Consider the following 17,331-nt stretch of genomic DNA (forward strand, 5'->3'; position numbering starts at 1 on the left):
GAGGGATGCCTGTATATAGATGGTTAATTTCTTGTACCCTTCTCATTCCCCTCCATGGAAATTTGGGAAGCAATATGATAATAATGGTAGCTAACGTTATATATGTTTTTAATTACTTCCCAGTTCTTTCACTTGAAAGGTCTGATAAGACCTTTTTGTTCTTTTTATCCAGGAATCTTTTGGTCTCTGCCACCAGCATGTAGGGCGGGTGGTATTATTCTTTTCGTCTCAGAGCTGAGGATCAGTGACTCTATCTAGGAAGTGGGGAACAGAATCTTCAACCTGGGGCTTCTGATTCCAAGACCATCCACTTTCCAGTATCATTGTTGTTTCCCTAAACAAATGGCTTAAATATCATTTCTGGAACTGAGTGGAAGAGATTAAACTCTTTTTATTCAACATAGCAATCCTAAACTCTGTACTGTTTGACAAGTCAACAAGCATTCTACAGAGGAATGGAATGAGCTTGTGACCTATCTTTAGAGATCCAGGGGTTGGAGGGTGGACCTGCACTGACCATTGAGCAAAATGATTAAAAGAGACTTCCTGCCTGACTGGTGGTGGCATAGTGTATAGAGCATTGACCTGGGACTCTGAGGACCCCAGTTCGAAACCCCAAATTCACCGACTTGAGTGTGGGTTCATGAACTTCACAGGCACGCCAGCTTGAGCGTGGGGTCGGCATCTTGCGTACATGATCAAGGTCACTGGCTTAGCCCAAAGGTCATTGAAGCCCACGGTTGCTGGCATGAGCAAGGAGTCACTGGCTTGGCCTGTGCCCCTGGTCAAGACACATAGGAGAAGCAATCAGTAAACTACTAAAGTGAAGCAACTAAGAATTGATGCTTCTCACTCTCGTGTCTCTCTCTCTCTCTCTCTCTCTCTCTCTCTCTCTCCTCCCCTCCCCCCTTCCCTCCTACAAAAAGAGAGAGAGAGACTGTTCCTAGTACTGATGCTATTCCAACTAGAAGAACCACAGAGTTGCTGGCCTTTTTTTAGATTGCTGAATCACTGACTCTTGGTTATTATTTTTTTTAATTAATTAATTTTTTTACTCAGTGAGAGGAGGGGAGGCAGAGAGACAGGCTACTGTATGCACTCCAACCAGGACCCACCTAGCAAGTCCACTAGGGGACGATGCTCTGTCCACCTGGCGTGTTGCTTGGTTGCTGAGCAACCAAAGTCTTCTTAGCATCTGAGGCAGACGCCATGGAGCCATCCTCAGCACCCAGGGCCAACTTGCTCCAATCGAGCTATGGCTGCAGGAGGGGGAGAGAAGAGAAGAGAGAGAGAAGTGAGGGGGGAGGTAGGGAAGCAGATAGGTGCTTCTTCTGTGTGCCCTGACCAAGAATTGAACCCAGGACATCCACATGACAGGTCGACTGGCCAGGGCTCTTGTTTTATTTATTTATTTATTATTATTATTATTTTAGTTTTTGTTTTTTGTTGTTTTGTTTTTCTGAAGTAAGAAGCAGGGAGGCAGAGAGACAGACTCCCGCATGCATCCGACTGGGATCCACCCGGCAAGCCCACTAGGGGGCGATGCTCTGCCCATCTGGGGCTTTGCTCCTTTGCAACTAGAGCCATTCTAGCACCTGAGGCGGAGGCCATGGATCCATCCTCAGCGCCTGGGCCAACTTTGCTCCAGTGGAGACTTGGCTACAGGAGGCAAAGAGAGAGAGAAAGGAGAGGAGGAAGGGTGGAGAAGCAGATGGGCACTTCTCCTGTATACCCTGGCTGGGAATTGAACCCGGGACATCCACACACCAAGCCAATGCTCTACCACTGAGCCAACCGGCCAGGGCCTCTTGGTTATTTCTTTTGATTGATGGAATTTTACTGCTACCACTCTGTAAAAAAAAATAAATAAAAGTTGGATTTTTGTCAATAAGTTGTTACTAGAAAAAGCCAAACCCATTCTCATAAGAGCTATCATTTGTAGAGCATGTACAGTGTGTCATGGTTTGTTATAAGTAATTTATGTGAATTCTTACAGAATCTTACATAATACAATAATAATTGTCTTATGGATACAACCCTGTGATGTTGGTGCTGTTAACTCCATATCACAGATGAAGCCCATATTAAATTGCCCAAGGCCACAGTTCAGGCAGTTTGTTCTAGAGTCCTTGCTCTTAATCACCATGCTGTGATGCCTCTCCATTATAAAGCTGGTTGTTGGAGGCCCTGGCCAGTTGGCTCAGTGATAGAGCATCAGCCTGGCGTGCAGAAGTCCCGGGTTCGATTCTCGGCCAGGGCACACAGGAGAAGTGCCCATCTGCTTCTCCACCCCTTCCCCTCTCCTTCCTCTCTGTCTCTCTCTTCCCCTCCCGCAGCCAAGGCTCCATTGGAGCAAAGATGGCCCGGACGCTGGGGATGGCTCCATGGCCTCTGCCTCAGGCGCTAGAATGGCTCTGGTCGCAACAGAGCGACGCCCCAGATGGGCAGAGCATCGCCCCCTGGTGGGCATGCCGGGTGGATCCCTGTCGGGCGCATACGGGAGTCTGTCTGACTGCCTCCCCATTTCCAGCTTCAGAAAAATACAAAAAAATAAATAAATAAATAAAAATAAAGCTGGTTGTTGGACAAGCAAGGGTAAGATGAATAATGAGCTTTCTCCCTGGAGGGGTTCCTCTTATTATTTGTGGGAGATGTGATTTGCATACTGTGAAGTTGATCCTCAAACAGGTGTTTCACAGGAAGGGGACCTACCGTGTTTGAGGGTCTTCCAGGTGTTGTGGCACCATAGAAGAATGCTCTGGAAATGTCCTGGTGTCCTATATGATTCAGCTGATTCTCAAGTTGGCTCAACCTACTGCTTCTAGGTATTGTGATCGTAGATTGGTCTCTGGACTGGGGTCCGAGTTCCCTTAAAGGAAGGGGCTTAGACTCAAAACGTCCCTTATTAGACAATAGCATGTGGAAGAGAGGAGTTAGGAAAGCTGGTATGAGCTTGAACTGTTTAGTTTTCCCATTTAGCAGCAAAATCAACCAACCAGTAATACTTTTTCTAAATCTTCCAGGTGTTTTTGGTGAAAACCAAGTAATGGGGACAGGGAAGCAAGGAAGTGCAGGGTGCACAATTAATCTCTCTGGAGCTTATTTCATCAAAGGAGAAGCTCAAAAGTTCAAGCTCACCTCGTAGAGACTGATGACGAATCTGTGTTCTCATAAAGCAGGATTGCATTTATAAAATTGTCTTCTATCTCCTCCTTTCTCATTCGTTCCTTCATTGACTCAACAGGTTATTCAGCAACTATTGAGCACCTGCTGTGTACTAGAAAAGTTTAGAGGTGCTAATCCTCTTCTCATTTCTCTTTTATTACTCTTTTATTACTTTTATGATTATTTTGATATTTTCTTGGGAATGGAGGGCAAGGCCAATGAGAGCTCCTACCACCAGGATGTTTTATTCCCACCTTTGCTTTCCCTTCTGCTCTCTATCTGTCGCTCAGCTTCCCCAGTATGTGTGCACATACTTTTCTAAAAAATAGCTCTGGGTTCCTTATCTACAGTAGTTTGTAGTTTCCAGAATGACTTCTTCTAGAGGAGCATGTCATTAAGATTTTTAGGTTTTCGACCACAGTTGTGTTGCTTTGGCTTCTTTCCTGAAGGCACTTCCCTCTTTTTAGGCATGGTTCCCTCGGGTTATTAACCTGAAAGCCGCCTAGGTTTCTCCCTGTCCCCACCCCACTCCAGTCCCAGGCCCGGAGAAGCTAATGTTAACAGGTTAGATTCCATGTTTAAACATTTTATGCACATGGTTTGTTCTCCTTCCTGTTTTCTCTCCTATTTCCTGATTCTATATCCTTCAGTTCTTCCCAGAACTTCATGCTGGGTTCATTGATAAATTTCATGCAGAAGGAAAGAGGGAAGGCAGGGGAGAGGCTCTGCTCACCTCATGTGGCAGCCATCCTGGTGCCAGTGCCTGACAAAGGCATCAGGAAATGTTCTTTCTCACTTCATGTTCTCTCTCTCTCTCCTCTTGTTGCTGAACTGGCACGATCCTTCTTAAGCAAATGGTTGTTCTTTAAGATAAGATGAGAGTTCAAACCACAAGCTTCTGTGGCATCACTCACCTAGGGGACGTGCCTCACATACCTTTTGATCTACCCGGCATGCCCACTAGGGGGCGATGCTCTGCCCATCTGGGGTGTTGCTCTGCTGCAATCAGAGCCATTCTAGCACCTGAGGTGGAGGCCATGGAGCCATCCTCACCCCCCAGGTCATCCTCACTCCAATGGAGCCTTGGCTGCGGGAGGGGAAGAGAGAGAGAGGCAGAGAACAGAGAGAAAGGAGAGGGGGGAGGGGGGAGAAGCAGATGTGTGCTTCTCCTATGTGCCCTGGCCGGGAATCGAACCTGGGACCTCCACACGCTGGGCCGACGCTCTACTGCTGAGCCAACTGGCCAGGGCAAAAAAAAATTTTTTTTATGTGACAGAAAAAAATTAAAATAGAACCAAGTCTGTAAAATTTAAGTAGATGTTATATTTTCTTCTCAAACACCCATTTTTTTGCCAGGTCACAGGCAATTTTAATCAGTAATCAAGAAGCAACCGAGAATCCTCAGCCAGGGCTTGGCCCATGGCTCCTTCCTAGCTGTTCCTCAGTTTGGCTGCTCCGAGCCTTCCTTTCCCAGCCATTCAGGTGGCCAGGTGTTCATTTGCCAGCTAACTATTGTGCTGCCATCTCTGCTGGGAATGTGACGTGCGGGGCATTATGGGAGTGCTCTCCAGGTGGCAGTGAGCCCCAGCCCCTGGGCTCGAAGCCTTAGCCCTCTGCCCCAATCGCCCCCTCCTGCTCCTGGTCCCTCCAACCCTGCAGGAGCTCCGCACCTGGGAGGAGGAGCTGACGCGGGCTGCGCTGCAGCAGAAGAACCAGGAGGAGCTGCTGCGGCGCCGGGAGCAAGAGCTGGCCGAGCGGGAGATCGACATCCTGGAACGGGAGCTCAACATCATCATCCACCAGCTGTGCCAGGAGAAGCCACGGGTGAAGAAGCGCAAGGGCAAGTTCCGGAAGAGCCGGCTGAAACTCAAAGATGGAAACCGCATCAGCCTCCCTTCCGGTCAGTAGGGGTGGGGCAGGGCCGGGCCGGGACCACAGGGGTGCTGAGCTTGGAGACACAGACCCTGAGTCTCAGCTTGGAGCCAGTGGGGAATGGGCCGCGCTGGCCAGTGGTAGTCTGGCCTGCTGAAAGCGACCCCACTCCAGGGGACTTTTAAGTGTGACTAAACATAGAACATGAAGGGAAGACCAACTGGTGGTGGGCCTGCCGGGAACGCACAGTCCGGGCACGGTTACTCAGGAAGGCACATGTCACACTGTAGGCACGCCTGGTGAGGGGAGCATGTAAATGGGGGGAAGGGAAATTCCAGAGGATGTTATGTGTGAGACCAGAGAATGCTTGTCTCTATAAAATAATTCATCTCAAGGTTTCCTTAAATAATTAGTTCTGCCTGTAGTTGAGGTTAGGGTTCATGTATAAGAATTTGACTTACACATACCCTTTCAGAAATACATGGGCTGAATACAAGCACATTTGTGATGCGCACAGCCTTGGGAAAAATGCAAAGAAATATGAAACTGTGACTGAGAATCTTGTGGGGTGCAATGTCCCTGTGGAGGGAGGTGAGTGCTCAAGGGTGTGTTTCCGTCGATAAAAAAAGTTCACTGTATTCGGAGTCCTTAAGGCCCAGCAGTGAAGGAGCCGAGGGAAAATGGCACATAGGAGCAGCAGTGGATGATTGTAAGCACAGGGATGATGGCATAAGTACAGACCAGGGAACTCATTTCGTGGAAATCAGTGAACGTGTTCGTGGGACCTGTTGACTGGTTTCCTTGTGGCACGTTTTTCCTCTTTCCAGGCGACACAGAGCCTCTAGCGCCCCCTGAGCATCCAGCGCGTGCCAGTGCACCGCTGCATGCTGGGGCGGCAGACAGAAGGGCGATAGTTCCAGGGGGGGGGCACCGTCTGGGGGATCTGGGGGAGACCTAGTGTCGACCTGCAGCTGTAATTACCCCTCCTTGGGAGATGAGGAGAATGCCACTCAGAAGTGCAGCGCTGTGAGGCTCACGTCGCTTAGGCAGTGCCGTAACTGCCTTTGGAATGCATCAGAATTTAGCCCGTCAGCCGTGTCCCTCACGTCCCTAGGTTTCCACCGAGAATTAGTTCTTACCACCCTGCTCTGCCTGTGCTTAGTGAGAAGCATTAGTCTGCTGGCTTTGGTCCGTGAGAAGAGGGGGTGCATACTAATAGATTATAGGAAATGGAGAATTTAGATTTCTAGAATAATCATCAGCTTTCACGATCTATAAAAAAGACTATTCTAAATTTGTAATTGCTACATCTGCATACATTTATGAAAACTAAGGACTTTCGCTCGGGTAAGGAATTTTCTTCCTCCTTGCCTGTTCACCTTGCCATCCTGCCATCTTTTGGTGAAAAGAGATGATTCTGAAAGAGAACATTCCCCAGGTGAACAAGGAGTTTCTCAGAAAACGGGCCTGTCCCTCAAGCCTGGCAGGAAGTGTCAGTTTTCTCGGAGGAATCTGACTGTGGGAAAATTGTAACGCACATGCATGTGTTTGTCTTTCCCCAAGCAGATTTCCAGCACAAGTTCACGGTCCAGGCCTCCCCCACCATGGATAAAAGGAAAAGTCTCATCAACAGCCGCTCCAGTCCTCCTGCGAGCCCCACCATCATTCCTCGCCTTCGAGCCATCCAGTGTGAGACTGTTTCCCAAATTAGCCGGGGCCAGAACACACCAGGGGCACCTGTTCCCTACTCTGTCCAGCCACCGACTGGTTCAGGCTTGCACCATCCATAGCTTCTGCCGCCTCTCCTCGACACTGTGTACATATACGCACATGTGTATGGACATTGTGGGCCTCCCCCTCTCTCTCTCCATTAGCTTTACTGCTGCCTCCTCTCCCTCTCACTCTTAGTCAGATACCAGCAAAGGGCTCTGTGAGTATTGTGGGTACAAAGCAATTTTGAAACTAATGTGTGGAGCATACACAGGTTGGTACCATGACCTGAGCACCTGTCCATGCTGCCATATTTGGAGCATCATTGATTTTCTTTTGTTTGTGCATCCCAGGAAGGATGTACGCAAAGTGTAGGTCCTAAGAAAACTCACCCAAATATTTTATGACAGGCCAAATCCAGATCAGTTTTATTTTTACAGTGCTCTTAATTCTTGAAAAGAATTTATGCATACAACCAACACATACATGTGCACACGTATGCGTGTGTTCTTATGTGTATGAATTAGTTTCCCTGATTTAAAGATAGAGTGATTTCACACACACACACACACACACACACACACACACCCTGGACTTCTGGCTTTCCTTAAAAAAAAAAAAAAAATCGGATCAGTGGATTTTGCTTTGCCCGCCCTACAGTTGGCTGGGACCCATGGCAGCATCCACATGCTTTGTGTTTTGCCTCAGTTCCCTCAGTGCCTCCTGTGTTGGCAACTGGCTCACTTCTCTCATTTATGCTCTAAGCCAAGTCAGAAGCATTCGGGCTCCAGCCCACGTCCTCAGGCATCAATTTCAGAAGACTGTCCTCCCCTCTTTTTTTTTTTTTTTTCTTCCATTTTTCTGAAGCTGGAAACAGGGAGAGATAGACAGACTCCCGCATGCGCCTGACCGGGATCCACCCGGCACGCCCACCAGGGGGACGCTCTGCCCACCAGGGGGCGATGCTCTGCCCATCCTGGGCGTCGCCATGTTGCAACCAGAGCCACTCTAGCGCCTGAGGCAGAGGCCACAGAGCCATCCCCAGAGCCTGAGCCATCTTTGCTCCAATGGAGCCTTGGCTGCGGGAGGGGAAGAGAGAGACAGAGAGGAAAGCGCGGTGGAGGGGTGGAGAAGCAAATGGGCGCTTCTCCTGTGTGCCCTGGCTGGGAATCGAACCCGGGTCCTCCGCACGCTAGGCCGACGCTCTACTGCTGAGCCAACCGGCCAGGGCTCCTCCCCTCTTATTGACAGTATTTCTCTGGGCTTGTTCCTTCCCCGTCCTCCTGCTCCTGACTTCCTTCTCCACAGTCTGGAAACTCCTATTTTCTTCCTTTCCAACACCTGCCTTACCAAAAGTTCTGCACTACCACATCTTCCTTACACCTGGTCCTTTTTCTCTCCCACCTGTCTCCTCATCCACCCACACCACAATCCAGCTCCACCCAACCCAACGAATTCCTTGAGTGAGATCTGTTTGGCGCTCTGAGGCTTGGCTGGCTCGAGCTCCAGCAGCTTGACGTTGGGTTTGTGAGCAGTACAGATGTGTTTCCACGTTTAGTGCTTTGAGCAGGGGTCCCCAAACTTTTTACACAGGGGGCCAGTTCACTGTCCCTCAGACTGTTGGAGGGCCAGACTATAAAAAAAACTATGAACAAATCCCTGTGCACACTGCACATATCTTATTTTAAAGTAAAAAAACAAAAGGGGAACAAATACAATGTTTAAAATAAAGAACAAGTAAATTTAAATCAACAAACTGACCAGTATTTCAGTGGGAACTATGCTTCTCTCACTGACCACCAATGAAAGAGGTGCCCCTTCCGGAAGTGCGGCTGGGGCTGGATAAATGGCCTCAGGGGGCTGCATGTGGCCCAGGGCATAGTTGGGGACCCCTGGCTTTGAGAATGCTAAGTGACTGGTGGCTGAGAACACCATTGGTTTCCTGGAAGGCTCCACTTGCAAACAGAGTATTTGTGGAAGTCTAACTTCTTTCAGGAGCTCCAAGTGTGTGTGTGTGTGTGTGTGTGTGTGTGTGTGTGTGTGTGTGTGTGTCTGTCTGTTTGGGTAGAGGCTAGTTTTTGGGGTGGGGAGCACTGTATGTCTGTTTCCAGGTCCCAACCAACCTTTATTGTTCACAGTGACACCAGGGGAAAGCAGCAAAACCTGGGGCCGGAGCTCAGTCGTCCCAAAGGAGGAAGGGGAGGAGGAGGAGAAGAGGGCCTCCAAGAAGAAGGGACGGACGTGGGGGCCAGGCACACTTGGTCAGAAGGAGCTTGCCTCAGGAGATGAAGGGTAAGGGCCAGGTGCTGGGAAGTTCTCGTTTCAAGACGGGGCACTCTTTTCAAACTATGATGAGAAATGCCTTTTTCTCTGTTGTGTGTTTCACTTTTTTCTGAGAAACTATAAGCCACTTGATCTTTACAACAGGGAGTTGGCCAATATCCTTTCCCCTGCGACATCCTAGAACAGGGGTCGGCATACCTTTTCCATAAAGGGCCAAGTAATAACGTTAGGCTTTGTGGGCCGTGTGGTGTCTGTGATAACAACTCGACTTCACCGTGGTAGTGCAGAAGCAGCCATAGGCCACGGCCAGGACGCAAGTGAAAAACAGGTAGTTGGCAGGATTTAGCCATGAGTTACAGTTTACCAACCCCTCAAAGTGTCCTACTCAGAGCAGCAAGTAGTCTAAGCATGACCCAGATGTATAGAGCTCTGCTTGAGCATTGTACTTATACTTGGCTCTTCCCCTTAAAACATCTGCTCAAAGGAAGGAGAAGGAAGCGTAGATTATGGGACTGTCTTGACTGGAGGCTCATCCTGAGTGTGGGGCAGGCAGAGTAATCCACTCCAGGGCCACTAGACTTCCTTTAGGTTCTACCCCTGAGCCACACTGACAGGTGTAAGGGCCTCTGGACAAAGCACACAGCATGTCTTGGTGTGTTAGATGTGCTTGTGTTTGCTCTGTGGGCTTGTGACTTAGGACTCATTCTCCTGGTCCCTGTCCTTCAGAGGCCAGTCACTTGTAGTATAGTAGTGAGGAGCTGGGATGCTGACCCGGGGCTGCCAGGGTTCGAATCCTGGCTCCACCATGCCTAGCTGTGGGACCTTAGGTTTTCTTATGTATAAAATGGAGATTATAGCCATACCCATCTCATGGAAGTGATAGAGGAATAAATAAGCTCATCTTTGTGAAGTGCCAAAGAAGATGAATAGCTGGCTCCTGGTAAGCATGTTGAAGTATTTGCTGTGCTTCTTCCATGCTTCTTATGCAATTCTGTTTTATACCTGAAGAACAAACATAATGGTGTATAGTGCCTGTTCTTGTTGATAGAATCTAGAACCATGTTTTGTTTTTTCTATTTTTTCTAGTGTGAGAATAAGCAGCAACCTGCTTCACCCGTTCTAGTGGCTTTCCAAAGAGCTTCAAAGATTCAGTATTAGGCTTATAGATGTCCTGAACCTGTAATTGGCCTTAGTATTCCTCCGAACACTAAGATTTCATGGCAAAAATCTCTTCCTATGTCAGATCTGAGCTGAAGATGAAAGTAACAGTTTGGATCATAAAGGATTGACTGTTTGAAGCCAGGCTTTGGAAATCGCTAGATACCTTGTAGTGGAAGTTTAGACATGTAGGGCCCACCGCCTGTGCTTTGTGGGAACTCAGTGATTGAAGCCCCTGGGCGTGGCAGGTGACTCTGCTGTACTAAGTTCTACAGGAGCAGGGGCTACTCGGTGTGTCCTCTGAGCCCCAGGCTAGAGTTGGGGTGACCTGGGGCCAAGGAAAAACTCAGTTACTCGGAACCTATAATTTTTCTGACCTTAGTGAGATTACAGCTAGGACTTACCAGGTTGGCTATGGGTCCCCATAGTTTCTGTGGTTTGGCTTTTGTCTTGCTAGTAAGTTATGTGACTTTTGCATTATAAAATATTAACTTTGGAATTTTCTTCCTTCTCACATAGACTTGCCCTCAAAATTCCTGTTGAAGAAATAAAATATATTCCATCAAGTCTTGAGTGAAAGACCTCTTAATAGTAGAACTTTTTGAGAACCTGCATATGCCAGTATTTCTAAATTTAGTCTCTACTGGCTAAAGAAAATATAATGACATAAAGCTCTATTGAATTTAGTAATGTTAAGTGAATTTGCATCTCCATATTTAAAAAAAAAATAGTACCCAGTTGTAGGAAATGGATGTACTTGTCTGTAGACAGCGTGGGAATCCATGAGTCCACAGGCCCCTTTGAACTGTGCTGTGGCTTCCCAGGGGCCTGTGTCCCACAGGTGGGGAGGTTCTGGTCCACAGCAGCTCCAGCAGGGCCCGCTTGTTAAAATTCTTTGATGGCGTGGGCTTTGCGGACTGGACAAGGGGGGTGGCTGGCGACGTAGCTCGTATCCAGCCTTGAGAAGGGGTCTCTCCCCTGCTGCTGCCCACTACTGATTCTCTTTATTCATTGAAGATCCCCTCAGAGACGTGAGAAAGCTAATGGTTTAAGTACCCCATCAGACTCTCCACATTTCCACTTGGGGTGAGTCTAATCTTCACCGTTTCAAATGTGTTGGCAATAATCCCCTTCCAGTTCTTTGTTCTCACCGCGCACCTCATAAAATCAAGCCTCGTTATTGCCAGACTGCGGCTTTTTTTTTTTTTCTTCCTTTCTTTTTTTGTAAGCAGTACCACCGTGCACCTTGGGAGAATGCCTGTGTTGGTCTAACTTCACCTGGTTCTTCACTTCCCTTACTACTCCTGTCTGGGTACCCTTAGTTTTAGGGGGACAGTACTTGGCTGTTTGCACTGGCTCTGACTCTGCTAATCTTGATTTCCTTGGACCCCGAGCTGGAGGCAATGTCATAAGATCATCGGGAGTCCCAGCAGGCTAGGGAGTCCCAGCAGGCTAGGGCGTTAACAGCCTGCTTGTCTCTGGCTGTGCATTTTCGTCCACACCACTAGTGGCTGGGATGTATTTTAATTTGGTGGTATTTGTGATAGCACTTGAAACAGAGACCTGAATTCAGGGAAAATGTTGGTCCTTCTCTCTCCCTTAGGATTGGCTGGGAAGAGTGGGCTTTCGTTTGACAGCTCTTTCTAGCCCTAAAATGAGAGCCATTTCTGGTTCTAATCCTGTGGTCTCTAAGGCAACCATCACATAGCATAGACTCCTGTCCCCCAGGCTAGAAGAGGGTTTGTGAGCTTCCCAGTCTGTGTCCTGGAGTTGCTGGCTTGCTAGTGTGAGATTACAGGGATTTGCAAGTGAGCTGCTGTGCCCTCCAGTCCTCAACAAACCGAGGGCTCAGGTACGTTATGTATACCCCACATAGGTCTGTCCCAGAGTGCACTGGGTGGGTGCAGCTTTGTTGGTTGATTTTTGTTTTTGAAAAGTGAATGGCTTTAAAAGTTGCCTAGGCATGCCATAAGCTTGAAAGGAGAAACTGAGAAATTATGCAATGGGGTGACCTGGCCCATAACTGCTAGCTCATCTGCCCAGTGCTTGGCTTGCATTGCAAGTCTTCAAGTTACAATGTTTGCGATGTCATCAATGTGCTGTGTTCAGTGTCTGTGGGTTGATGGCCTCTCCCTTATGATGGGCTTGGACCCTGGCGGGTGCCGGGCAGTCCTTATTCTCTCTATCCGGCCTGGCCTGCCCTCCAGATCCTTCCACAGCCCGTGGCCGCCTGTGAAGGGCACGCCGTGCGCCGCTTTTCCTTCCCCAGAGCATGTGCAGGCGGGCTCACTAAGGTTTGCTGCCTGTACCCCAGGGCCCTTGGGCTTTGGTGTCGTTAAGGGAGGCACATTTCCATGGGCACGTGGAGTTGAGGGTGGAGTAAGGGAAGTAACCAGTATCAACAGTTTCCTCATTTCCCCTTGTCTAGCCTCAAGTCCCTGGTAGATGGATACAAACAGTGGTCATCCAGCGCCCCCAACCTGGGGAAGGGCCCGAGAAGCAGCCCCGCCCTGCCAGGGTTCACCAGCCTTATGGAGATCGGTAAGCACTGCCCTTGTCATGCTCTCTCCTCTTCAGGGAGTTCCTGGCCAAGTTCCTAGGGCTGGTTAGGGCCCTCCGTACTACTGCAGGGAGGTCGTCTCCTCTTTTACTCAAACCCTGGTCCCCCACCCTGTTCCCTCCTCGTTTGCCCTGTTCCCATTTCATTGACTTCCCACATCACCACCGCTGCCATGGAGCCTGCTCCTGGCTTTCTGTCCCAGGGGCCAGCTGTAGTCTTCTTAGGGGAGTGCAGGAAGGTGAGGCCTTGAATCAGGCACTCCGCTCTTCTGGTCTGCTTCCTGTTACTTTAGTGTAGGGAGGCAGGCCATAAAACAGGAGAGGGTGGTGGAAGGTGCCACAGTCTCCCTCTAAAGGCAGCTTTGCAGTATTGTCCCTGAGCATCGGATTGGTAAGGGCTTGTCCAGGCTCTCTCTCAGGTGTTATCTCTGTAGATATCCAAGGCCATAGTAGGTCAGTCTGCAGAGCAGATTGGCTTTTATCCATGTAGGGGATTCTAATCCTTTGCAGGAGTCTAGTCTTAAGACAGATTTTTAGGCTATAATTCTGAAAGGTCTCTTGCAATTCCAAAATGCAAAAAAATAAGGGATGTTTCTGTTCTGTCCGGTGTTCTAGGAAACTCGCTCCACGTTTTGTGTTGGGGGTCCCAATGAAAGAGTAGCAAATGAGCAGTCCCCTTTCTGCAAATTGGAAAGCAGGCTCTGGAGTGGAGCGTGATTCCTCACTGGTCGCAGTTGAGTGTGGACGGGTAGAGTGCTCTCAGCTCAATGCCTAGTCCCTTGTCCCGCCCATCGGACTGTTTGACCTCTGCATCTCTGACACTAGGCCAGGAGGTCTGGGCTTGGGGGGAAGGACCATAATCTTATTCTTGCTGCTGCATTCCGTTTTTCTATTTCCATCCACTCCTCTCGTCCTCACAGAGGATGAGGATAGCGAAGGCCCAGGGAGCGGGGAGAGCCGTCTGCAGCATTCACCCAACCAGTCCTACCTCTGTATCCCATTCCCTCGCGGAGAAGATGGGGACGGCCCCTCCAGTGACGGAGCCCACGAAGAGCCCACCCCAGTCAACTCAGCCACCAGTACCCCTCAGCTGACGCCAACCAACAGCCTCAAGCGGGGCGGCACCCACCACCGCCGCTGCGAAGTGGCTCTGCTGGGCTGTGGAGCTGTTCTCGCAGCCACAGGCCTAGGATTTGACCTGCTGGAAGCTGGCAAGTGCCAGCTGTTCCTCCCGGAGGAGCCTGAGCCACCAGCGCGGGAGGAGAAGAAGAGGCGTGAGGGTCTTTTCCAGAGGGCCAGTCGTCCTCGTCGGAGCACCAGCCCCCCGTCCCGGAAGCTCTTCAAGAAGGAAGATCCTTTGCTGTTGCTAGGAGACCCTTCTGCCTCCCTAACACTGCTCTCTCTCTCCTCCATCTCCGAGTGCAACTCCACCCGCTCCCTTCTGCGTTCGGACAGCGATGAGATAGTGGTATATGAGATGCCTGTCAGCCCGGTGGAGGCCCCACCCCCAACCCCCTGCACCCACAACCCCTTGGTCAACATCCGAGTGGAGCGCTTCAAACGAGACCCTAACCAATCCCTGACTCCTACTCACGTCACCCTTACGGCCCCCAAGCAGCCCAGTGGTCACCGGAGGACTCCTTCTGATGGGGCTCTCAAGCCAGCGGATCCCCTAGTCAGCAGGAGCCCCTCTAGCAGTGGGTTGAGCCTCAGCCCTGGAGCAGGTGAGTCCTGCCCCCTTCTTTGTTCTCTTTCCGGCCTGTGTGTCTCCCCCAGAAGTAGAGACGCTGGGATGAACACTGTTCCTCCTCTGACTCAGCCAATCAAGACAGGCTGATCTGGGGTGGAGGCGGGGCCAACTTCTCTCTGTCCTGTGACGCAGGGGGTCTTCCCCAAGGAGCAAAAGAAGACAGGCAGGTTCTAGGAAGGGTCGGCGCTGGATCCTGCAGGTGTTCAGGCCCTGGGCCTTGGACTACAGAGAGCAGCACTCTTGGACCAGGATGCAGAGGGTCAGAGTCAGTACAGGGAGGGCGGAGTCCAGCTCTGCTTGTTCCCTGCCGAGGAGACAGGTTCCGGAAGGAACCCTGCCCCGAACCTGGGAGGGCTGTTGTCCGCCACGTAGCTGTGCTCTGTAGAGCACACTCATCATGGCATTAGTACAGGCACACTCAGGAGGCAAGCTTCCACCTCTGCCTCCTGCTCTTCAGCTCTCTCTCCGTACTCAGGCCTGGCTTTTTGGAAGTGGAGGTGTGTCCAGGTAAATTGCTGTTTGTGCGTGCACCCGCCTTCTCCCTCTGACCCTTGTGACTCTTGGGCATGCACACACGCTCCTAGTCTTTCCCATCATTGCCCCTTCCTCACTAGAAGACATGGACCTGATTTCGAAACCACCTCCAACCCAGTGGGAGAGGGGATGGCAACACCCTTCCCACGAGATTTGCGTGTAAATGATCATGGTATTTGGCCACTCAGCTCTCTCTGCCCTCTTTAGATTTTTTTGTTAAACATAAATGTATGAACTCTTTGGGGCTAGAGTCCCCTATATCACTCATCTTTTTTAGATTTCTGATACCTAGCTTTGTTCCCATCACGTTTATTAAACAGATGAACTATGAATGAACAGACGTTTCCTTAAGCCCAGGGTCAGCAAACATTTTTGGTAAAGGGCCAGATAGTAAATATTTTGGCTTTATCGGTCACACGGTTTCTGTTGTGACTGCTCATTCCTGCTGCTGTTGTGGGACAGGACATAGTAGGTGTTGCTGTGTTCTAATAAAACTTAATACGAACACAGATGGCTGCTGTGTGAGTTGTAGTTTGCCAACATCAACCTTAAGTAACTATTACAGATAGAACCTCGTATGTCCCATCATTGTTATCAGATAGAGTGACCTTGGCTTTCTAGTTCACTATTGTATTTCTAGTGCCTCCAACACACTGTATAGCACATAGTAGGTGCTCACTAAGCACTTGCTATTCATGTTATTTCAAGGGAGGGGCAGTGTATACCTGGCCTCTAACCACGGCACCCTCATCTGATGCCTCTCCCTCTGTCTTTTTGACCAGGAACGTTGAAGACCCCCAGCCCTAGCCGAGACCCAGGTGAATTCCCCCGTCTCCCTGACCCCAATGTAGTCTTTCCCCCAACCCCAAGGCGCTGGAGCACACAGCAGGACCCCACCTTGGAGAGACCCAAGACCCTGGAGTTTCTGCCTCGGCCACGTCCATCTGCCAACCGGCAGCGGCTGGACCCTTGGTGGTTTGTGTCCCCCAGCCATGCCCGTAGCGCCTCCCCGGCCAACAGCTCCAGCACAGAGACGCCCAGCAACCTGGACTCCTGCTTTGCTAGCAGCAGCAGCACTGTGGAGGAGCGGCCTGGGCTTCCAGCCCTGCTCCCGTTCCAGGCGGGGCCGCTGCCCCCCGCCGAGCGGACGCTTCTGGACCTGGACACAGAGGGCCAGAGCCAGGACAGCACTGTGCCACTGTGTAGAGCCGGCCTGAACACACACAGGCCTGCCCCTTACGAGATCCAGCAAGAATTCTGGTCGTAGCCTGGGAAGGCTCCAGGGCGGGCCAGGGGGAAGCAGGAGGAGCTGGGGAGCTGGCTGGCACAGCCCTTTCTCAGAGTCGGAGCCCCTGAATCCAGTCCTACTTCTTGCACTGATAATGCACTTTGAAGATGGAAGGGATGGACGCAGGGCCCCTTCAGAGGGCCTCTGGCCTGCAGGGCCTTGGCCCACATCCACTGGAGGGGCTGTGGCTAGCAGCTCTGGCTGTGTAGGGGAGGGAGGGGTGCGTGCATGTCCCCCACCCTCCACAGTCTTCCTCGCCTTCAGGGTGACCCTTGTAGCGTCACCCAGCCAAATCTGTCTGCTGCTCCCTGTCCTCAGCCCCCGGGTCTGCCCAGAGCCTGCCCTGCGTCCTCGTTAGCCCTGAGTTCAGCCTTCCCAAACACCAGGATTGGATGTTCTGTGATTAGTTTTGTTCATCTTCCACATTCTTTCTGAACACCCAGGAGTCAGAACCTTGTCTGATGTGAAAGAGGAGCTTTTCTGTGGCCTGAGCCCTTTCGTGCCAGCTGGAGGACTAAAGGCCAGGTGCCGGTGTGGCGCGTGGGAGCTGGTGGGCCTGGCCCCGCCGGCATGTCCAGGCGCCCCAGGTGTTTGTTTGAGCCTACCAGTGGTCAGGGAACTGCCTCAGGGAGGACTGGGTGGGGAGGGAGCTGGGAAAAATACAGTCGAGTTTCAGTAAAGAGGGTAACAGAGTCTGTCTGTCCTTGTTCCTTATGGAAAAACTCAAAGAAGGGAGGGAAGCAGTCCCTGCAGACAGCACCCGTGTCCTCCCTAGGGTCTGGACGTGGTCAGACCAGCTTCTGATACTAACATATGCCCATCCCATGGTTAAGTTTTTGGGGATGCCAGAGGCAAAGTCCCCTTGTTTGTCCCTTTTGTTATCTTTACATTATTTTCTTCCTTTGATCTTTCCTCTGTCCCTTGAAATAGTGGACTTTGGGTCATATATTTGGTTGGTAGATATCTCTGCATTGCACCAGAGTAGCGCATGGGGTCAGCGGGGGTCCTGGAC

At 50.5% G+C, this 17,331-nt stretch overlaps 1 protein-coding gene across 2 annotated transcripts in view; it reads left to right on the plus strand.

Annotated features, from left to right (window-relative positions):
* Positions 1 to 16,999, plus strand: part of MAP3K9 (mitogen-activated protein kinase kinase kinase 9) — a 75,693-nt gene extending 58,694 nt beyond the window's left edge. Inside the window, exons 6-12 of one of the 2 annotated variants that reach the window (XM_066277038.1) lie at positions 4,825 to 5,065; positions 6,604 to 6,726; positions 8,886 to 9,039; positions 11,206 to 11,274; positions 12,617 to 12,729; positions 13,668 to 14,471; positions 15,814 to 16,999. In XM_066277038.1, coding sequence (XP_066133135.1) covers positions 4,825 to 5,065; positions 6,604 to 6,726; positions 8,886 to 9,039; positions 11,206 to 11,274; positions 12,617 to 12,729; positions 13,668 to 14,471; positions 15,814 to 16,298 — 1,989 coding nt within the window. In that variant the 3' untranslated portion in view covers positions 16,299 to 16,999. The remainder of the gene's footprint in view (positions 1 to 4,824; positions 5,066 to 6,603; positions 6,727 to 8,885; positions 9,040 to 11,205; positions 11,275 to 12,616; positions 12,730 to 13,667; positions 14,472 to 15,813) is intronic. The other variant, XM_066277037.1, reaches the window with a different exon arrangement.
* The last annotated feature ends 332 nt before the right edge of the window (positions 17,000 to 17,331 follow it).

This window comes from Saccopteryx bilineata, chromosome 4 (assembly GCF_036850765.1).
Source record: "Saccopteryx bilineata isolate mSacBil1 chromosome 4, mSacBil1_pri_phased_curated, whole genome shotgun sequence".
NCBI classification, from domain to species: domain Eukaryota; kingdom Metazoa; phylum Chordata; class Mammalia; order Chiroptera; family Emballonuridae; genus Saccopteryx; species Saccopteryx bilineata.